This window comes from Megalobrama amblycephala, linkage group LG21 (assembly GCF_018812025.1).
Source record: "Megalobrama amblycephala isolate DHTTF-2021 linkage group LG21, ASM1881202v1, whole genome shotgun sequence".
Lineage (NCBI taxonomy): Eukaryota > Metazoa > Chordata > Actinopteri > Cypriniformes > Xenocyprididae > Megalobrama > Megalobrama amblycephala.
In genome coordinates this window covers 30750794-30773539 of record NC_063064.1, presented here as the reverse complement: position 1 = coordinate 30773539, position 22746 = coordinate 30750794, and the positions used below count along the sequence as shown (strand labels likewise).

At 40.1% G+C, this 22746-nt stretch overlaps 2 protein-coding genes across 3 annotated transcripts; one reads left to right on the top strand and one right to left on the bottom strand.

Moving 5' to 3' along the window:
- Nucleotides 1-10769: 10769 nt before the first annotated feature.
- Nucleotides 10770-12471, top strand: LOC125257020. Its single transcript, XM_048173425.1, has 2 exons — nt 10770-10894; nt 11419-12471. The coding sequence occupies exons 1-2, from the start codon at nt 10846-10848 to the stop codon at nt 11976-11978; spliced, it is 609 nt and encodes a 202-aa protein (XP_048029382.1). The 5' UTR covers nt 10770-10845; the 3' UTR covers nt 11979-12471.
- A 4584-nt stretch (nt 12472-17055) lies between these two features.
- Nucleotides 17056-22534, bottom strand: LOC125257155. 2 transcript variants are annotated; one of them, XM_048173627.1, is made up of 5 exons: nt 22322-22534; nt 21462-22127; nt 17807-18616; nt 17602-17709; nt 17056-17493 (listed from the first exon to the last, which is right to left on the bottom strand). In XM_048173627.1, the coding sequence occupies exons 3-5, from the start codon at nt 18342-18344 to the stop codon at nt 17315-17317; spliced, it is 825 nt and encodes a 274-aa protein (XP_048029584.1). In that variant the 5' UTR covers nt 18345-18616; nt 21462-22127; nt 22322-22534; the 3' UTR covers nt 17056-17314. The 2 variants fall into 2 exon arrangements, with proteins under 2 accessions (XP_048029584.1, XP_048029585.1); XM_048173628.1 differs by having other exon boundaries at nt 17807-18613; nt 22322-22533.
- Nucleotides 22535-22746: the final 212 nt, after the last annotated feature.

Genomic DNA, 22746 nt, shown 5'->3' with positions numbered 1-22746 from the left:
GGCCACAAGTTGGCGCTGGTCCGAATCTTCTCAGGCTCCTTCAGGGCATTGTGCTGATGACCCATACCGAGTTTTGTAAAGATACGCTAATGCGTTCGTAAAATACAGCATTTTAGCACAAAATTCAAAATGTCCGACGGCCAAAATTTCTGATATGGTAATAATGGTTATCATTCGACTCGGCATGATGCCCCGAATCCAACGAGACCAAATTTATGATTTTTGGACAAACCCATCAGAAGTTATAAGCAAAAATATTCATTTTTCATATTTCCGCACCAGTAGGTGGCGCTGCGCCGAAACACTGCATGATGCCTCAGGTCATACTTTTGATGATAGGTACCAAGTTTGGTCTGAATATGATAAAGCAGTGCAGAGATACAACTACAAGAGTGTGTTTTACAACATGCCTCAAATTCATTGCTCCGGTATACGAAAACGGTTTTACATATGAACTTGAAATCCATAACTTTTTGTCGGCATGGTCTGAAGATGATACATTTCAATTTTGGTGAAAATCAGAGCAATGGTGTAGGAGGAGTTCGAAAAAGTAGGTTTTTAAAGAAAAACAATATGGCGGACAGGAAGTTCAGCCGACTATAGCAAATTTGATATCTATGTTCTCAACATGACCCAAGGAATCTACTGAGCCCAGTTTCATTACAATCGGTTAATATAGTCAAAAGTTATTAGCATTTTTGTAAATTTTGTTATAACTTTTGACCACAAGGTGGCGCTGTGCCGAAACTTCTCAGGCTCCTTCAGGGCATTGTCCTGATGACCCATACCGAGTTTCATAACGATACGCTAATGCGTTCGTAAAATACAGCATTTTAGCACAAAATTCAAAATGGCCGACGGCCTAAATGGCCGATATGGGAAAATTGGATATCAATCGACTCGACATGATTCCCTGAATCTAACGAGACCAAATATATGATTTTTGGACAAACCCATCAGAAGTTATAAGCAAAAATGTCCATTTTTCATATCTCCGCACCAGTAGGTGGCGCTGCGTCGAAACACTGCATGGTACCTCAGGTCATGTACCAAGTTTGGTCTTAATACGATAAAGCATTGCGGAGATACAGCCTTACTTCTGTTTTCGCAAGCACTATGTACAATTCGTTTGCGAGTTTTTCGAAAACGGTTTGAGGAATCGACTTGAATTCCATAACTTTTTGTCAGCATGGTCTGAAGATGATCTGATTCAATTTTCATGAAAATCGGAGTAACGGCCTAGGAGGAGTTCGAAAAAGTACGTTTTTCACAAAATTCAAAATGGCGGAAAAATTTTCATGACGGAAAATGACGTCATAGGGTGCAATCGATTCGTCTTGACCCAAGGAATCAGAGGGAAAAAGAATTTTGTTTCTAACCCTTACGGATCAAAAGTTATTTGCATAAACATAAGTGCAAATTTGGACAGCTGGTGGCGCTAGAGGGATTGAGTTAGAGACTCCAAATCTGCTATGGACAAAGGTCAGACTGTCCTCTAACTGTGTGCCAAATTTCACAACTTTCCCGCAAGCGCTTCTATGGGCTGCCATAGACTTCAAGAGCGGAAGAAGAAAAAGAAGAAGAAGAATAAGCGTACGGAACGCCAACAATAACAATAGGTGCCTAAGCACCTTCGGTGCTTGGCCCCTAATAAAAACATACAATAAATAACCTTTATCAAGACATGAACAAAACACTCTCTCTCTGTCTCCCCCTTCTGGTGCTGTTGCCGAATATATTTTTTTCTCTCATAAATAACAGCATTTCTTTTTTGATTTTCATTTTTCAACATCATCCAACTTCATCTGCTGAAACGTTTGTTTTCATTTAAGAATAAATATTTGTATTTGGTTATGTAAGTATGTGTATTGCTTTTCTCTGTACTGTCATTGCCAGTGTATAACTGATATAATGTGTTCACAGAACTTTCTAGAGACTTTGAACATCATTTTTTTTTTCATTTATGCAAAACTGAAAATAAAAACTTGTGCAGTGTTCTTTTGTGTAAACATTCTAGCAGCTGTATTTGTATTTGAACTTCCATAAGATGCTGAGATGTTTTTTTTCTCAATAATTCATTATTATAAGTTATTATATTATTTGAAACCACCTTAACACATTATCACTTGAACATGGACTCATATTTCTACCTATGAATATAAATATGAAAATGTGAGGGGCAGAAAATTTAATTTCAGGTTAGTTCAAGACAATTATTTTACGTTATGTAAAAATGAAGAAAAAAATGTGTCCTTCAAGTAATGAAAATCCAGATCAAACTTCTCAAGAAAACAGGTTAAAAAGCTAAATAACTCCCCATGCGTCAGGATTCTGAATGTTCAAGAGCCCTTCCATTAAAATGGCTTCCCATCTTCTTCCTTATCATCTCCATGAGTGTTTTATCAGCTGACACTAAAAGAGGAAAGTGGCAGAGGGAGTGCTCAGAAAAAAAATGGTAAAATCGTAATAAAAATGTAAGGTTAAGGAGCTGTAATGGGGTGTTTTGTGTCTGGCTCTATAATTTCTGCTTACAGCTATATTACCGGTATTAGACAGTCATTTTAACAGTGGCTCTGGCATACTATCACTTTTGGCCTCTATACATCCAGCAAAATGTGTTTTAGTTTATTTATGATCCTCTTAAACCTGTTGTTCATCTCCTGGTATAGTAATTTCAGCACAACCAAACTTATTTCTCATGGACATTCACTTCTGCAAGACACTGCGTTTAGCAGCTCTTGACTTGATCTCTGTTCTTCTTGTCTGTGTTGTCAAAGACATGATATCTGTACCTGCAATTCTCAATCAGCCCTGGAGGGCGTCACCTTTACTCTCAATGTGCTGCTCGATTGATATGTCTTTAAAGGATTAGTTCACTTTCAAATGAAAATTACCTCAAGCTTTACTCACCCTCAAGCCATCTATGACTTTCTTCTTTCTGATGAACACAATCTGAGATATATTAATACATATCATGACACATCTGAGCTTTATAATGGCAGTGATCGGGACAATTCTCTTCTGACCAGATACTGACTGGTTTTCGGACCCCCCAATACAGTAAATCTGCACATTTTATTGTGGCCAGCCTAAGGCACACCTGTGCAATAATCATGCTGTCTAATCAGCATCTTGATATGCCACACCTGTGAGGTGGATGGATTATCTTGGCAAAGGAGAAGTACTCACTAACACAGATTTAGACAGATTTGTGAACAATATTTGAGAGAAATCAGCCTTTTGTGTACATAGAAAAAGTCTTAGTATTTTAAATGATTAAACTTAAGGCTGTTGCAGAAAAGGGTTTAGTGCTACCTAAAGTTTTTAAAGGTGAAATGGCATAGAATTTCCCATAAGTTCAGCACATGACAGATAATCAGAACAGATTAAAGCAAAAATGTTTAATTCCTCTTTTTTTTAAACAGTTTTTGCTATTTTTAAACTCTGTTTTTGTGTTCTGTCCCTACCAACACATGACCAACAGTAAATTACTTCAGTAACTGTAAATCGCCCTAAAATTGCCAGATTGGCATTAAAACATGTTCCTGTCTCAACTTCCTGTCATTCATTACATAAACATGTTTTATGCTTCCCATAACAATTTAGTTATTAATGTCCCATTCTCAAATGAGATAAAATGATCCGACTGCATAAATTACTTAGACTAGTCCTAAAAGTTAGTCATCTAATTTAATAAGACTGGTAAGAACTTTTTAAAGTCAGTACATAAAAAGGTAGATTGGTCTAATTTGAATCTGAAAAGTAAGAGTTGGTCAGACTAGTTATTTAATGTGTCTTAATATACACTCTCAAAAATAAAGGATCTTTAATGGCATCGACGGTTCCACAAATAACCTTTAACATCCATGGAATCTTTCCATAACAAAAAGTATAAAGGTCACTCTTTGTTATATTGCAGCCATTTGCTAAAATCATTTAAAGGGGTACTTCCCCCTGGAAAGATGAATGTGTATTTAAAATTGGTCATTTATGTAGTAGAAATGTGAAATTATTTTTGAATTTGGAGCTTTCTAGACTGAGAAAAGGCAGAAAATGTATTTTTGACTAATGTGGATGAAAGACAACAACTCCCAGAATGCACTTGTTTTGCTGCCCTTGCGAGGCCACGCCCAAACCACGCCTATCGGTTACAGGCGGCATTACCAGGAAAATTCAAACAACTAGGCTTGCTTTGTTACATATTAATTCTATAAATTGTGAGTTAGTTCATACATTTACAGCGAAATGGTGCTAAATTGCTTTGTACCTGGATGTACACCCAAAACCAGGAAAGGACAAGTAAGTTTCCATCATTTTCCGATTAAGTTAAAGATTTGGAGCGATGTAAACAGTGGCTGCGGGCCATCAAACACCCGAAGTTTGGAGATGACACCGTTATAGAAAACCTAAAAAAACACAGAATATGTAGTCTCCATTTCAAGCACGAAGACTACGAACCAAATATCCTTGCAATGAAGAGAACCATTCTGAAGGACACCGCGATACCATCGATATTCACTTTCCCAGAGGACGAACAGCCTGGGCATCTGGTACTAAGCGTATTTGCCTAGAGGTAAGACTCGCTGATACTAGACTGATAACACAGTAGCCTATATGTAGTGTTGTAGGTAGCAGTAAAACTGCAAACTTAGCAAAGTAACGTTAGATAGACAATTACATTTAAGTTAGTAATTAGTCTATTTATCTATTTATGCTAACGTTACCACAAAAGCCTGTTGCTGTATTGGTTGAGATGACTGCAGAGACCGATAAATTTGCGTGATGAACCACTGATGTAGTGCAGACAAAATAAAGTTAATTACTGTAAGCTTAAAAATATAATTGACACCCACTTTTGATAAAATCTTTGATCTATGTCCGTGAGTAACCTCAAACGCGCATATGTATGGGTGGGTGTGGTGAAAAAATGCGGAACTACCTGCTATTACTGGCTGTAGTTTTAAGCCTCTGGCCAAAAAAGCCTCCGATGACGCAAAATGACGATTTTTGCGTCATCGGAGGCTTTTTTCAGAATAAATATGCATAAATCTCTCATCTCGGGCTGATATGAAGGGGGAAAGCACGGTAATTCGAAAATACTAGTGGTATTCTACTAATACAAAGCTTAATGCTAAATCCTGAAGTAACCCTTTAAGTTCATTTTTTTCCTCATTAATGTACACACAGCACCCCATATTGACAGAAAAACACAGAATTGTTGACATTTTTGCAGATTTATTAAAAAAGAAAAACTGAAATATCACATGGTCCTAAGTATTCAGACCCTTTGCTCAGTATTTAGTAGAAGCACCCTTTTGATCTAATACAGCCATGAGTCTTTTTGGGAAAGATGCAACAAGTTTTTCACACCTGGATTTGGGGATCCTCTGCCATTCCTCCTTGCAGATCCTCTCCAGTTCTGTCAGGTTGGATGGTAAACGTTGGTGGACAGCCATTTCTAGGTCTCTCCAGAGATGCTCAATTGGGTTTAAGTCAGGGCTCTGGCTGGACCATTCAAGAACAGTCACGGAGTTGTTGTGAAGCCACTCCTTCGTTATTTTAGCTGTGTGCTTAGGGTCATTGTCTTGTTGGAAGGTAAACCTTCGGCCCAGTCTGAGGTCCTGAGCACTCTGGAGAAGGTTTTCGTCCAGGATATCACTGTACTTGGCCGCATTCATCTTTCCCTCGATTGCAACCAGTCGTCCTGTCCCTGCAGCTGAAAAACACCCCCACAGCAAGATGCTGCCACCACCATGCTTCACTGTTGGGACTGTATTGGACAGGTGATGAGCAGTGCCTGGTTTTCTCCACACATACCGCTTAGAATTAAGGCCAAAAAGTTCTATCTTGGTCTCATCAGACCAGAGAATCTTATTTCTTACCATCTTGGCAAACTCCATGCGGGCTTTCATGTGTCTTGCACTGAGGCGAGGCTTCCGTCGGGCCACTCTGCCATAAAGCCCCGACTGGTGGAGGGCTGCAGTGATGGTTGACTTTCTACAACTTTCTCCCACAACTTGACTTGACTCTGGAGCTCAGCCACAGTGATCTTTGGGTTCTTCTTTACCTCTCTCACCAAGGCTCTTCTCCCCTGATAGCTCAGTTTGGCCGGACGGCCAGCTCTAGGAAGGGTTCTGGTCGTCCCAAACGTCTTCCATTTAAGGATTATGGAGGCCACTGTGCTCTTAGGAACCTTAAGTGCAGCAGAAATGTTTTTGTAACCTTGGCCAGATCTGTGCCTTGCCACAATTCTGTCTCTGAGCTCTTCAGGCAGTTCCTTTGACCTCATGTTTCTCATTTGCTCTGACATGCACTGTGAGCTGTAAGGTCTTATATAGACAGGTGTGTGGCTTTCCTAATCAAGTCCAATCAGTATAATCAAACACAGCTGGACTCAAATGAAGGTGTAGAACCATCTCAAGGATGATCAGAAGAAATGGACAGCACCTGAGTTAAATATATGAGTGTCACAGCAAAGGGTCTGAATACTTATGACCATGTGATATTTCAGTTTTTCTTTTTTAATAAATCTGCAAAAATGTCAACAATTCTGTGTTTTTCTGTCAATATGGGGTGCTGTGTGTACATTAATGAGGAAAAAAAATGAACTTAAATGATTTTAGCAAATGGCTGCAATATAACAAAGAGTGAAAAATTTAAGGGGGTCTGAATATTTTCCGTACCCACTGTATGTTTATGCAACTGGCCTCCTGATATTATGTTTGATGTTCCTTTTTATCCTGTAAAATGCTTTTCATGTTTACATTGAAAAACATTAAAAAAACAGCAGTGCTTACTGTAAACAGCACAGAGTCATCACATCATCTCTAACAGAACTTGGCCAAAAAGTTCATTATTCTCACATCAGCACATTCAGACCTCTAAGTGTGAGAGACCCTGAAAACACAGAGACTGAACACACACAAACACACACACACATTGCAAATGCTGAGCTTTCAATATAAGCATGAGGCTGTTTCACTTCCACATTCTGTGCAGGGAATCCTCAAGTTAAAGATGAAGTGATAAAGTCTGTTCCCTGATAAAAGCATCTGCAAAATGCATAAATGTCAATGTAAGATGTAAGTTCTTCCAAGTGATGAAGATTCCCAAGCACACTTCTGTAAACACACACATGTGCACTAAAAGTAAAGATTCCAAATGAGGATTTTCAGTTGCGTCGCTTCACTGCCTTTCACAAATCCTCTCCCGTGACCTCGTGGGATAGTAAAGTATCCATAATATCTTGTCTGACACTACAGACTACTTACCTTTTATGTCTGTTATATCTGTTCTGGGTTCAGAAGTAAAAGTGAAATATAAATATTAACTTTTGAATATTTGTTATTTGTGAAACAATGAAGACAAAAACCTGTTTTTTTATACTTTAACAATACAGTAACATGTTTTATTTTACAATTCTACAATTGTTGAGACTTAAACATATTTGGTTATGCAGGTATGTGTATTGCTTTTTCTAATCAGTAATGTCATTCCCAGTGGATATGGTTGTTGGGTGAAAAATGAAAAGAAAAGAAAAAAACTTTACCCATTTTTAATACAGTATCAGTATCGATGTTAAGTTATAAACATGCATTATTATACTTCAACAATATGGAAACACATAATGTTTTATTTTATATGTTATAATCCTACAACTGTTGAGACTTTTATTTTCATTTAAGAATAAATGTTTGTATTTGGTTATGTAGGTATGTACATGTTTTTTTTTCTTTCCATATCCAGCTGTTTATTTAATTTTGTTTTATTAATTAATTATTTCATCATTATGGCAAAAAATGCGCAAATAAACTAAGACAACAATTATATAAGAATAGGTCTACCTTAAAGGATTAGTTCACTTTCAAATTAAAATTTCCTGATAATTTACTCACCCCCATGTCATGCAAGATGTTCATGTCCTTCTTTCTTCAGTCAAAAGAAATGATGGTTTTTGATGAAAACATTCCAGGATTTTTCTCCATATAATGGACTTCAATGAAGCCCAAATGGTTGAAGGTCCAAATGTCAGATTCATTGCAGCTTCAAAGCATTCTACAAGATCCCAGACGAGAAATAAGGGTCTTATCTAGAGAAACCACCACTCTAACTAATTTTAGCTATTTCAGTGTGTTCCTCTATTGCGTGATTAGTCTGCAGATGCAAAACAATTTTTTATTGTTTTATCAGCATTGTTTCAGTCCCACTTATGTCTAGTGTTTTGCAGACACTAAAGTATTAATATCACTCAGGTCTCACAGACAGCCTTTTAGCTGCATGCTTTCTCCTTCAACACAAATTAAATTGTGGTTTTTCAAAGTAACACTGTCCAACAGCGACACCAGTTGGCGTGCCAAACGCACTATCCCGACCGCTCACTCTGTGTGTTCTACATCTCCAGCCTCAGCAAGTGGTCCAGGGCATGCCTCCCAGGGAGGGGTCCTCAGGAGGACTTTGCCGCATTCGTGGAGTGGGTGCTGGTGAAAAATTATTTGCCGTTCACCATCTGCCCTGTAGAGGACGACATCAGCCCCACTCCAGACCCAGAGCCCAGTCAGCCTGCACTCCGGCAGACAGGGCCCAACAATGCATCTGACCAGGTGCACAAGCTGGCAACAACGAGGGAGGGAGTTCCCCGAGGGAGTTCTTGTGAAATTCGAGGGCATGGAATGGAGCCCCGCCCACACTCCCGCCACTGATGGGGAGCTGCCTCTGACGTTTAATTGGATTTGGTATAGAGTATTCCCCTGTATCTCCCTTTACCTCTGGTTCCGCCTAGCCCTGAGTCTCCTGTTTCTCCACTGGTCTCACCCAGTCCCATGTTGCCTGCTCTCCCTCCCAGCCTCCCTCTCCCACCTCCTCTACCAAAGCCAGCCAGTTCCACAACCTTGCCACCGGTGGTTTCTGTCAGACCCTCAGCTCATTCTCAGTTGATTACATCTGGTGGTGTGGATCCGCCTCGGGCCTTCCAGTCCACAGCTCCATCTTGGTGTGAGGATACATTGTCTCCGATTCCAGACACCAAGCCCTGGATTCCACCTTGGCCCTCAAACCATCAGTTCCGCCTTGGCTCCATGCTCCCTCATCTCCATCCACCATCCCACTGGCTCCACCAGTCTCCCTCGTCCCTCCATCTCACTCCCTCGGCCCCATCACCCTGTTTCCACCATGAGATTCCTGGACTCCAGCTGCACCTCTGCCCTCCATCCATTCGGCTCCACTGGGCTCCACCTTCCCTCCGGCTCTGCTGTTGTCCTCAGTTACTCTGGCTCCACTACGGTCTTCCGGGTCCCTGCCTCTGCCCCAGGAACCGTCTGCTCCACCTTGGTCCTCCAGACCTGCAGTGTCACCCTGGTTCTGTGTCTCCTCGGCTCCATATAGGTCTCCACCATGGCCGGCTCCAACGCAGGAGTTTGCATTCCTGGTCCCTCCTCCCAGGCTTCACCATGGCTCCTCCCTCCTACGACCCCACCTTGGATCATCTTGCCAGCTGTAGCCTGGGTCCCTGTCTGGCTACTCCTGCTCCTGGCTCCTTCCAGGGAGAACCTGTGAGGTGGGAAAATTCCAAATTCCGAGCTATCTGGTATGCAGCATAAGTTCCTTAAGTCCTTCATTCAATTCTTTGTTCTGTGTTGTCTAAGTTATTGTGGTTTTCAAATCTTTTTCCTGAGTGTTCCTGTGGATTTTTGGATTAAAGACTAGTTCGGGGTACCCTTATCTGAATGGAAGAGTATGAGAGTTAGGTTTTGTGGTATACACTAGCAGCAACCCCTGGCTTTCCTAGTGTCTCTTTACCCCTAATGGAGAGTGTAAACAAACCACACACCCCTTCTGGTGCCTTTTTACTCTTAATGGAGTGCAAACTCTTATCAGAATCAGAATCATAAAGAGCTTTATTGCCAAGTGTGTTGCACACACAAGGAATTTTTCTTGGTACTGAAGCTTCCAGTGTTGTCATCTGCAACCTTCAGCAGCTTAACCGAGGTGTCTTTAGAAGTGCAGTCATTTGTGTACAGTAATAAGAGCAGTGGGGAGCGAATGCAACCCTGATACTGAGATACTGAGAGTCCTGGATGTGAGTTTTCCCAACCTCACTAGCTGCAGCCAATCTGTCAGAAAGCTGACTAATTGGGGTTTGCACATAGAGCTGGGTCAGTTCAGTTGGTCAGGCTGAGCTGAAGTCCACAAATAAGATGACTTCATGACCACAGACGTGAGAGTGACAGGTCTGCAGTCATTAAGTCCAGTGATTTGGCATTTTTTGGGGACCGGAATGATAGTGGAACATTTGAAGCAGCGGAAACTTCACATTGCTCCAGTGATCTGTTGAAGATTTGCGTGAAGATTGAAGTGCTGTTGTGCAGATGTTCTGTGCATTTGTTTCATAATTAATTCATTTTTAATCAAATCCATAATTTCATGTATTGATCTATAAATGTATTGTAATGTGATGTAAATTAATTTGTGGCTCTTTAAAACATAAGGTGTGAGAATGTGTCACTTTAGCGGAAATTTTCCCCAGTAAAATCAGTGTCAGCTTTTCATGATAAGGGTAAGGCAATCTCAAGACTTGTATTTTCTGACATTTCAACAAAAGGGGAATGATGTCATGCTCTAAGAATAACAGGACATAACAAATATTGTTTATGTTTATTGTACCATTACCACTTCCATGGTGACAGTGACTCCATAGTGAATTCAACAAAATCAAGGGGAAAAAACAGCTGCACTTTCACTTTGTGTCATACTCTGTGTATATAAGGATGGAGCAGTGGTCCTGATCGAAACGCAGCTCCACCAGCGAAGCTCCACCAAAGCCCTGTTGAGAACTTCTGACTCTCAAAAATGTCTGAAAACCGAGAATTAAGCTACCGTGCAGATGAAGAAGAATCTGGTATGTGCGTTTTAATAGTCTTTATTTACTAAAATTGACAAAAACTACATTAGTGTTATTTGTTAATTTATGCGTTTTATTTGTATATATATTTACTGTAAATATTATGTGTAAATATTATGTGTCTGAATATTTCCAAACATGCCTGTATCAAATAGGTCATTGTTGTCATATTTAAAAAAAAGTGTCTTTATTAAACAAAAAAATTTATTGAGTTAAAATAAAAATATATCATGCAAAATATATTACTAACATATTATGAAGATGCAGAAAATTTCTTTTAAGTTTTTTTTTTTTGAACAATTAGAGCTATGTTGTGTAGGAGATTGTGTAGGCAAAACAAATCTCAGTCTAAATCACACCAAATAAACTCACAGTTTACAGGGTTGAGTAAAACCAACTTGTCACATTCAAAATGTTTTAATGTTCAGGGTGAAATGGCATAAATTCATATAAAGCTTGTTGTTTTTCTAAATGTCTCTATCTGTTTGCACTGCATTATATCTAATATGTTTTATTTGCAGATGAAGAACATTATGTATCTCAGCCAGGGAAGACAACAGGGAAAAACAAAAATGGTGGTACAAAAAAGCCTAAGGTGAAACGTGCCTTAGTTGATGTTGATGTTGATGTTGGTGTGAGCGAAGTGATTGGTATGATTGACACATATGACAGACCAGGAAATGCCTATACAGAAAGCACCTATGCTCGAAGTGGAACATATGTGTCAGGTTTTGAAGACAAACCAGGAGAGAGGATTCCCAAGGCTGGAGCTTATGCAGAAGCAGGAGTTGGACGAGCTCGTGCTGAACTCAGTGTACTCGAGGCTGAAGCTAAAGGTCCCAATGCCTCAGCTGGAGCTGAAGCCAATGTGATTGGAGTCGGAGCAATGGCTCGAGCTGAAATTGCCAGCGCATCTGCTAGAGCCGGTCCATTTGGTGTGAAACTGGGACTTGGAGTTGATACGGGTGCATCTGTTGGTGCGAATGGGTTGGAGGCCAAAATACTGGGAACTGGATTTAAATTTGGTTCAAACCCCAGTGTATCTGTTCTGGGTTCAGAAGTGTCTTGTGTAGTCATGTAGTCATACAGATATTAATTACTTTGAATATTTGCGTGTGCATTTTTACTAAAGAACCACAAAAACAGAAACCTGAAAATTACTTTAACAATATGGAATCATAAAATGTTTTATTTTACATTTAATAATCCTACAACTGTCGAGACCTTTGTTTTCTTTTAAGAATAAATTTTGTATTTGGTTATGCAGGTATGTGTATTGCTTTTCTCTATACTGTCATTCCTGGTGTATAACTGTAATAATGTGATCACTGAATTTATTAGAGACTTCGGACATAATTTTTCCCCATTTATATTTATGCAATAAACAGAAAAATAAACTGAAGAATAAAAAAGCAGCTGTATTTGCCTTTCCACGAATTTCCATTTCCATTTTTATTTTTTATTACTGTAATTCATTATTTCATCATTATGGCAAGAGATATAAAAAGCTAAAAAGTTCTATATTTATTAAGTTATTATTCTGTGATAAAAGCCATTCCCACAATTTTCTTAATACTAATGAGAAGCAATATGCAATGTCTTAATATCTGCAGAATCGAACCAGCACTAAATTGGGCAGACAGTATATAGTAAAAAATGCACAAATAAACTAAGACAACAATTATATACGAATAGATCTACCTCAACGACATTTTTGGGATACTTATACATATATATATATATATATATATATATATATATATATATATATATATATATATATATATATATATATATAAAGCTTTATACACAATATTACAAGATTTAAAATATATATAATATTACAAGATTTTTATTTAGGAAAAAATTATGTACATACTGTACATACATAACTTAGAGGGAGTGATTGTTGTTTTTTGAAAGTCGGTTGCCACTTTTGACACTCAAACCTCTTTCGTCAAACCCATAACTTTCAGTGAAGATTCAAAAATTTGGGAAAATTACGTGATCTAGGACCTTTATAGCGCGTGCCATTGTAAAAAGTAAGTCTATCCCTCACAGCCTCGTTTTCATCTGTGCTAAATTCAATATGGCGTCTAACCTGACTAAGGTTTGGTGCTTGGACCCAGATGACTATATTTTATTTTACTGTTCATTAACTTTGACTAAATCTCTTACAGCGGCGTCGAGGTAAGGACAGGAAAGGTGGATCTTGATACCGAAGTTACCTTTATTAAGCAAAAACAAAACAAAAGGCGCCCTTCTAAGGGGGAGAAAACTGTTAACAGCTTTGCTACAAACCAATACCAGATAATACCAGAAAACGGGAATAAAAAACTGATGGCATTTATACAGAAGGATAAACGAGGGATTAAACAAGACATAAATGGTGATGCACTGAAACAAACTGGTAACAAGAACAAAGAAAACATGGAACTAAAACTGAAACTAAATGTGACTGTTCAATCTAAACTTACATTTTCATGACAAAAATAATGTGAAGTAATATAGTTTTTACACATCATAAAAAAATACCACTTATTATCAATTATTAGAAATAGGCTGTTTCTCATATGATTATTAAATGCATTGTAAACAAATAGTTTGTATTTTCTATAATGTGCGTTTGTGTAAAACAAGTTTTATTCTGCAAACTGTGTTTTACAACTTTTTATTTCTCTGGGCTCTGGATCTTCTAGAAAGCCTGGAGAAAGTTTGGAGCTGGATCTTCTACTTGATCCACATCCAAATGAGCTGTGTTCATCGCATCTTTCAAGCCACCTCAACACATTAACACTTGAACATGGACTCATATTTCCATCTGTGAATATGAATATGAAAATGTGAGGGGTAGAAAATGTTCTCAGGCAGGAAATAAATTTGTTCAAGACATACAATTAAGTTATACTATATAAAAAAACAAATGTGTCTTTCAAGTAATGAAAATCCAGATCGAACTTCCAAAGAAAACATGTATTCTTTAAAATCTAAATAACTCACCAGGTGATGCTTCAGCATTCTGAATCTCCAAGATGCTGTACTCTAAAATGACTTCCCATCTGCTTCCTTCTCTCCTTATCATCTCCATGAGTTTTTCATTATCTGACACTGAAAGAGGAAAGTGGCAGAAGGAGTGCTCAGAAGAAAAATTGTAAAATCTTTCAAAAATGTGAGATTAAAGAGCTGTAATGAGGGTGTATTGTGCCTGGCCCTAATTGCTGCTTACAGCTATATAACGGGTATTAGACAGGAAATTGTAAGTAATTTTAACAGTGACAACTTACAGTTTGGATGCTCTGGCATGCTACAATCACTTTTGGCATCTATGCATCCAGTGAGATCAATCTTTAAGTGTTTTAGTTGACTTTTGACCCTCTTAAACCTGTTGTTAATCTCCTGGTACAGTGATTTCAGCACATGGTCAGTGTCCAGACTTATTTCTTCCTCTGTATCTGTGTCATGAACATTCACTTCTGCAGGACACTTGGTTTTAAGACTGAACAAACTGTTTTCTGCCACCATCTCATCGATCTTCTGGAGCAGCTCTGTGACTTGAGCTCTGTTCTTCTTGTCTGAGTTGTCAAAGATGTGATATCTGTTCCTGCATTTCTCAATCAGCCACTGGAGGGCGTCACCTTCACTCTCAATGTGCTGCTCGATTGAAACATCTTTAAATCTGTCGCCCCATGTGAACAGAACTATGGTGTGTCTCCAGACATCTTCTCCAAGAATGGCCATATACTCTTCAATGATTTTTTTCTGTTCATTCTTGAATGAAGTATCAACAGGAATCACCAAGATCATGGCATGAGGGTATTTCATACATTGTGATTGGCCGATGCTCTCCAGGATTGCAGCCTGAGCAAACTTTGGGTTGAATTTAGATGAGAAATATTTTCACCAGCTTGGGGTGTTCAACACAATTATTTTTCTGCCATTTACATCACCTGTGTGGTTTGCACACTTTTGTGCATTTGCTTTCTGAAATATTTCATGATTGAAGATGGTGTTTCCGGCTAAACTCTTCCCAGACAGACTCCAACCCAGAAGGACAATTCTGAGTTCTGAGAGCGGAGCCACAGCTTCTTCAAGAAACAAACAAACTACATAAAAACTACAAATAAATTGTAGGCATTTGCTTGTTTGCAATGTGCACTAGAAGTTTGGATATTTACTCATTCTTTATTATCACTGTCTTCCAGATTTTATAACAACAGTAAAGTCACTAAAATAACACAGATGGTCACATGGGAATGTAGTGATTAAAACATGACACAAATGAAAACTCTTATATTTCAGCTTTGTCTAGATTTCAGCTTATGAGTTAGATCATAGGAAACTTTTAAAGACTAGATAAAGAGGAACATGTACAATGAGCACTTCATTAAGCTTGTCCTTACTTGCTCAAACCATAGACTTCCTTCCTTATGAGGGAATGCTGCATTCGCAGATCGCTTTCTTTAAAGATATCAATCCTGCCCCTTGTGCTCCCCCGTTCTCTTCCTCCCAGAAGACTTGGAGAAAGAAAAATTGGAGTCGCAGGGCTGAGCAGGTGGTTTTGAGTGATTTCACGGTGGCCCAGATCCCAGTTGACTCACTCTCCCCACAGCGAGAGGATTCCCCGGTGTTCTTCTACCGCGATGACCTGCTCCCCTTGTCAGGTGTGAGAGATCTGGTCTCTTTCGGGGGTTTCAAAGACGATTTCACAGACGACACAATGTCATTGGCAGCTTCTGATCTGGAGGAGTGTTTACGCCTCATGGAGGACTCCACCCGCCAGCCGCCTAAGGAGCCAGGTGACATCAGGCCTAGTTTGGACGCTGATCTCATCCGCATCTCCTAAACCAGCCAAAGCTTGATTTAGGGTGGTCGGCCACAGAAGAGCCCAACCACAGCCGCCTCAACAAGTGGTTCCTGCAGCTGGGACGTTGTCAGGGAGTTGCCAGATCTGAAAGGGCTCCATGTCTTCTTCACCAGTGTCTTCAGGGGAATGGAGACTACACCCCCAGGCGGTTCAGATAATCTGGAGAGTCTTTGGGCGAGCGGAGGTCAACCTCTACATCTCAGAAGAGAAGTCTCACTGCCCAGTATTCTTTTCAATGGAGAAAGACACGGTAGCCCATGAGTGGCTCAGCTTGAGTAGCCCCGCTCAGTAGAACCAGTCTTGGATGCCCGAGATGGTGCAGCTGCTGTTAGCAGATCCTTGGACGATTCTGCTCAGGCAGGCCCTTCTTTCCCAGGTGAATGGGACAATTTGGCACCCCCAACCCGAGTCGTGGAGCCTCCATTTATGGCATCTCAACAATAGGCCAGAGTTCCTTCTACTAGGTATCTCTATGCCCTTAAGTGGTCTAACTTTTTCTGACTAGTGCAGAGTCAATCTTGCCCTTCCTACAAGAGCTGCTGGGTGTGGGGAGCACCCCATTCATGCTTAAAATCAATGTCCGTGGGTAGGAACGACTTAATAGTGAGGTTCCTAAAGGGGGCCAGAAGGCTGAATCCGCCTTGTCCGAATACAGTTATGACCTGGGACTTGTCCACAGTTCTCAGGGCTTATTTTTATGAATCTTTTGTGTCGAATCATGATTTGGATCGCGTGTCAAACTGCCAAACTGCTGAAATCACGTGACTTTGGCGCTCCGAACCGCTGATTCGACACAAAAGATTCAGAACGCTCCGAAGCTTCCTGAAGCAGTGTTTTGAAATCGGCCATCATTATATAAGTCGTTATTTTATTTTATTTGGCGCACCAAAAATATTCTTGTGGCTTTATAATATTAATATTGAACCACTGTACTCACATGAACTGATTTAAATATGTTTTTAGTACATTAATGGATCTTGAAAGAGGAAATGTCATTGCTCCCTATGCATGCCTCACGGAGCTATCGGATTTCAAGCACTTACTTTTTATTTATCTTTCTTTTCTTTGATTTCTACTCTTTTTCCAACTATTTGTGTATTTAAAAAAAAAAAAAATTATAAGACTTACTTTTATAAGATTATAATCCTGTGTGTCTTTGGCCATTTAAACTGGAACAAACAAACAAACAACAACAACAAAACTAACAATGTTTTAGGATGAAACTGACAACTAATCTTATGTGACACACATTAAACATATTCAACAGTTATTTTGAAAGCTCAACAATTTCTTTATTTTTTAACCTGATAAAATACAATTATGTAAAAAGTTAATAAATTATACAGACATCAAAACCGTACTTTGCTGATACATTATATAAGCAATAATTGCTTTATATTATTATAAACATGTATAATGTGTGTGTATAGATAGATAGATATAGATATATAAATATATATATTGATATTAAACAACAATATCAGATATTAATTTGAAATACACAAACATATTAATAAATAAAAACACAGCCTATTTAACAAATAAACTGGTTTTTAGGCATGCATCATTTGAAGTTTGGATGTATTGTCTGACGTCTCTGGATTCTGTGGATCTTCTACTAGATCACTGTGTTCTGAGCTGGTTTCATATGCTGATGTTTTAGATGTGCTGTATTCCTCACATTTCTGAAGCCATCTCAACACCATCGCATTTGTACTTTGAATCATTTCACCTGTAGGTGTTCAATTCATGAACAATTTTGGCATTGTTATACTATGTAAAAGTGAAGAAAATGTTTTCTTTTAAGCAATGTGTTTCATGTAACTCTATAATAACTCACCATATGATGCTTCAGGATTCTGAATGTTCAACATCCCATCCATTATAATTGCTTCCCATCTTCTTACTTCTCTCCTTATCTTCTCTGTGAGTTTGTCATCACCCGACACTAGAAAAATGACACAGAAAAGTGCTCAAAGTGACATTTATAGAAGACCTTTGCTGCTTGCAGCTTTAATATGTCTATGGAAATTATGCCAGTTTACCATCTGGAGGTTGTTCTATGCTAATATCGTCTGCTATACATCCACTGAAGTCCATCCCTAATTCTTCTAGCTTCCTTTTTATCTCTTTACGCCTGTTTTTCAACTGCTGGTACATCAGTTTCAGTAACTTGTCAGTGTTTAGACTTCTTTCCTCGTCTTGTTGTGTATCCGTCTCGTGGACATTAACTTCTGCAGCACATTGAGTTTTGAGACAGAACAGACTGTTTTCTGTCACCATCTCATCGATCTTCTGGAGCAGCTCTGTGACTTGAGCTCTGTTCTTCTTGTCTGTGTTGTCAAAGATGTGATATCTGTTCCTGCATTTCTCAATCAGCCACTGGAGGGCGCCACCTTCACTCTCAATGTGCTGCTCGATTGAAACATCTGGAATCCTGTCTTTCCATGTGAACAGAACTATGGTGTGTCTCCAGACGTCTTCTCCAAGAATGGCCATATACTCTTCAATGATTTTTTTCTGTTCATTCTTGAATGAAGTATCAACAGGAATCACCAAGATCATGGCGTGAGGGAATTGCATATGTTGTGATTGGCTGATGCTCTCCAGGATTGCAGCCTGTGCAAACTTTGGGTTGAATTTAGACGAGAAATATTTCCACCAGCTTGGGGTGTTCAGCACAGTTATTTTTCTGCCATTTACATCACCTGTGTGGTTTGTGCCCTTTTGTGCATTTCCTTTCTAAAATATTTCTTGATTGAAGATGGTATTACCGGTTGAACTCTTCCCAGACAGACTCCAACCCAGCAGGACAATTCTCACTTTTGAGAGCGGAGCCACAGCTTCTTCTCCTTCTCCAAAAAAGAAAAAGAAAAAAAAAATGTTATAATTCTATTACATGTTTAAGATTTTTTTAGAACTTTATTGGACATTTAAAGTCCCCCATAGTCAATAATTTTATCCCTTAAAACTCATCTTTGATCACCAAAATGACATATTTAAACATTTTTTCCCTGTGAAAAATGTATTCATGCCTTAAAATTGCAAAATATGAATATGCTAATTAGCCCCACCTCCACTCGCTCACACCAGCTCAGAGATCCACTCGGTCAACTTACTGTACAATATAATCATTTTTTACAGCGTCGGACACATAACTGTAATTATAATAATACAGGAGTTGAGACCTCCTTCACGGTTGGAGAGGTTGAGGAGGACTCCTCTCCTACACATTTTTTGCGGGGAGGCACTGCACACCAAGTTCCCATGGCCACGGAGCTTGGCCCATCTTGGTCACCAGTACGTCCTGTTTTAATGATTGCCAGTCCTGTGTTTTCGGTACCTTCCTGTCCTGTGGTTTCCCCACCAGAGCCTGTATGCAACACACCTGAACCTGATTCCAGCCCGTGAGTCCGTTCCAGAGCCCGCTCCAGCCCGTGAGTCCGCTCTAGCCATAAGTCCGTTCCTGAGCCCTCAGCCGAGATGGCTGCCATGCCTGAGCTTTCGGAAATGGCAGCGCTGACCACTATGGCCACAGCAATTTGGTGTTTGTGGGCTGAGCACACATTGGCTCCAGTCCATGAGTCGGCTCCAGTTTATGAATACACTCCAGAGTCCACTTCAGCCCATGAGTCCACTCATGCTCCAGAGCTCAGTCCTGTGTCGGTTCCAGCCCATGAACTTCCATGAACGTCTGCCTGGATGCAACCACGGAGATCGCCCCTGAGTTTCTTGTATGTCCTGACGCAATCACTTAGGTCGTCCTCAAGTTCCCTGTCTGCTCAGACATGACCACAGAAGTTTTCCCTGAACTGTTTGTCTGGCTCAACATGACCGCGATGGTCACCCCTGAACTTCTTGTTTGTCTGGACATGATCATGGAAGTCGTTGTTAAACTCTCTGCCAGCCTTATTATGGCCAAAGAGGCAGATTTTGAACCCCCTGCCTGTCTCTGTTTGGTCTCAGGGACCATTGCTAACCTGTCTGTGCTTTCTATTGTAGTTCTGTAAGCCACACCAGATCCACAGTGGTGGTTTCCAGCCCTGTCTGCGCAGCTGTGGTGGTCTTCTGCTCCGCCATGGGGATCTTCAGGCCTGACTACTCAGCTGTGGTGGTCATCTGCTCCGCCGTGGGGGTCTTCAAGCCCGTCTGTGCTGCTGCGGTGGTCATCTGCTCCGCAGTGGGGGTCTTCAAGCCCGTCTGTGCTGCTGCGGTGGTCATCTGCTCCGCCGTGGGGGTCTTCAAGCCTGTCTGTGCTGCTGCGGTGGTCATCTGCTCCGCCGTGGGGGTCTTCAAGCCCGTCTGTGCTGCTGCGGTGGTCGTCTGCTCCGCCGTGGGGGTCTTCAAGCCCGTCTGTGCTGCTGCAGTGGTCGTCTGCTCCGCCGTGGTGGTCTTCAAGCCCGTCTGTGCTGCTGTGGTGGTCGTCTGGTCCATCGTAGGGGTCTTCAAGCCCGTCTGTGCTGCTGCAGTGGTCATCTGCTCTGCCGTGGGGGTCTTCAAGCCTGTCTGCAAGGCCGCCGGCCCAGCCTGTTTTTCTTCTCGGCCTGGTTTCCTGGATTTCTTTGTTTCTTTGTCTCTGGATTCTGTTAATGTTTGGACTGCCCTCCTGTGTTTGACTACAGCTTGCTATATGGATAATGATTTATGGATTACCCTTTGAATAAAGAACACTGCAAGTGGATCCTCATCCTTCGTGTCCTGTGCAGTTTGTGACACCAATAAACAGAATCCTTGCTTATCTTTCTTCACATTTACTCATAATTTATCCGGGATTAATAATTAATCCCAGGTATTCAATTTCACACTCATACCTAAACCCTTTGTTAATGTCCTTTTTGCATATTTGTGGTGTAAATGTCATTGCTTGTAATATATTGCCAAATGTACCATCAAGTTTATACTGAATAGATTCAATAGATAATTGAATTGATAATTGAATTTGGAACCACATATTAGTACACTACTTGTACTGCTTTTACCATATCCTTCTATGGCAGAAAAAGTAAGAGTATGCGGTTCCGAATTCAGCTTTCTGTGACCATTTGACATTTTCCCCCTTAAATGCTGAAGCAACTGTTTATATGGCATAGCATACTACTCTTACTATAATAATGTGCTGTAGTCGTCACACTGCAGGACTGTGCATCTTCTGACACTGCCAGAATTTCGTCGGAGGTAAAATTTGATCGCAACGGTCATTAATCGGCTGTCAGTGAACATGTCAAACTAGCAATCAAAGACTACAGATTTTAGGCTAGGATTATAGGAAACTTTTAGGATTTGTAAAAGTGATTATGGCCAAAGAGGCAGATTTTGAACCCCCTGCCTGTCTCAGAAGACCTAATCATGGCCAAAATCGCATAGTGTGCACCAGCCTTAACATGGAAAACATAGCTTTTGTCGCTTGTTGCAGCATCGCGTCTGGTTAGGACACGGTGTATGAATGGGAGAAAAGGTGCATTCACGGCATTCACACTGCACACGTTTGGCACCACAACAGCGCAAAAGCAACCCAGGGTTTCCTAACCCTGGTAAAAATGGTGTTAACCCCACTTTTAAATTAGAAGTGTGTGGGTACCAGGGGTTAAAATGGGGGTTTACAACAACGATAATCCGGAGTTAAGCGCAGTGTGAAAAGCCCTAGTGAAAGTTAGCCAAACCTTTGACTTGTATACATATACATATATGTGGTTTACTTACCTATTTCTTTCAGATCTCTTTTGTCCTGCAACCTTTTTTGTCTAGCTTTTGCTCTTTCTTCTTTTTCATCTCTCTTTCTCTTTATCTCCAGCAGCATGTCATCATGTGTTTCAAAATGCTTGTCACTGTTTGTTGCCACAACATCATCAATCTTGTCAAGCAGTTCTTTGACTCCAACATTTTTGTTTTTGAAATCAAAGATGTGATATCTTTGTCCACATCTCTGTATGATCTGCTGCAGATCTTGATTCTTTATGTTCTGCTCAATGTTTCTGTCCTTCAGTGAATCGGCTCGTGTAAAGAGCACTATAGTGTGTCTCCAGATCCTCTCACCAAACAGACTAAAGTGCTTCTCAATGCTGAGTCTGTTTTCTTCAGTGAAAGGCAAACTGAGGTTAATGACCAGGAGAAAGACATGAGGCCCCGGTGGACACTTGAAGACACTGCAAACCAGCTCCTGTTTGACAACCTCTGGTGAATCCTGCAAACTAAAATTCTGCCACCAGCATGGAGTGTTAATCAGGGTTATCTTCCTTCCATTCACGTCACCATCTTTCCTCACAGACGTCACAAAATGTCTGTCAGACTCAACTTCATCACCTAAAATGCTGTTTATCACTGAAGCTTTGTCAGATTTCTGCCACCCCAGAACAACAGCTCTTAGTCCTGTCAGGAATAGTATTATAGATAGTATTAATCCTCTGGAGGCATGTGGTTAATTCTATACATCACACATTTAGGTAAGTTCACAGATATACTAACAAGATAAAGAACTTGTTTACAGTAGAGAATGAATTTATATGGGTTCAGCATCAAACACAAATGACAATTTGACATCTTGAACTGCCTGTAAACATTACCTTCTTCCATCTGCTCTGCCATCTTTTTTATCCGAACAAAAATCCGAAAGAAATCCGAACTAACATAAACTGGTGGGAAACATCATACAAGTAAAAACTAGAACAAAAAATCTAACTGTAAGTACAAACTAGATAAAACACACAAGTACATTTGCGCTTGACATTCTGCTGCTCAGAAATGAGGCAAATGAGAAAGTACGTCTTAAACCCGTATCTTTCAACATGAAACCAGAATATCAGGTATGATTGGTCATGTGATGATTGGTCATGTGATGATAAAAGAGGGCTGGTCATTCGAGGGGAAGACAAAAGGAACTAAATCCCAGAAGTGTCAATATATTCCCCAAATAAATCTCAGAAATGAACATCAAACCAGCAGATTCTGTCTCTATATGACAGGTGGAATAAAAATACATTCACCCTTA

Excerpts from the sequence above, each read along its gene's own strand:
- LOC125257020 (XM_048173425.1), top strand. The coding sequence starts at position 10,846 with ATGTCTGAAAACCGAGAATTAAGCTACCGTGCAGATGAAGAAGAATCT. Across the intron at positions 10,895-11,418 it reads TGCAGATGAAGAAGAATCTG|ATGAAGAACATTATGTATCT; the intron begins GTATGTGCGTTT and ends TTTTATTTGCAG.
- LOC125257155 (XM_048173627.1), bottom strand. The coding sequence starts at position 18,344 with ATGCAATTCCCTCACGCCATGATCTTGGTGATTCCTGTTGATACTTCA. Across the intron at positions 17,710-17,806 it reads CATAGAACAACCTCCAGATG|TGTCGGGTGATGACAAACTC; the intron begins GTAAACTGGCAT and ends TCATTTTTCTAG. Across the intron at positions 17,494-17,601 it reads GAATCCTGAAGCATCATATG|GTGAAATGATTCAAAGTACA; the intron begins GTGAGTTATTAT and ends GAACACCTACAG.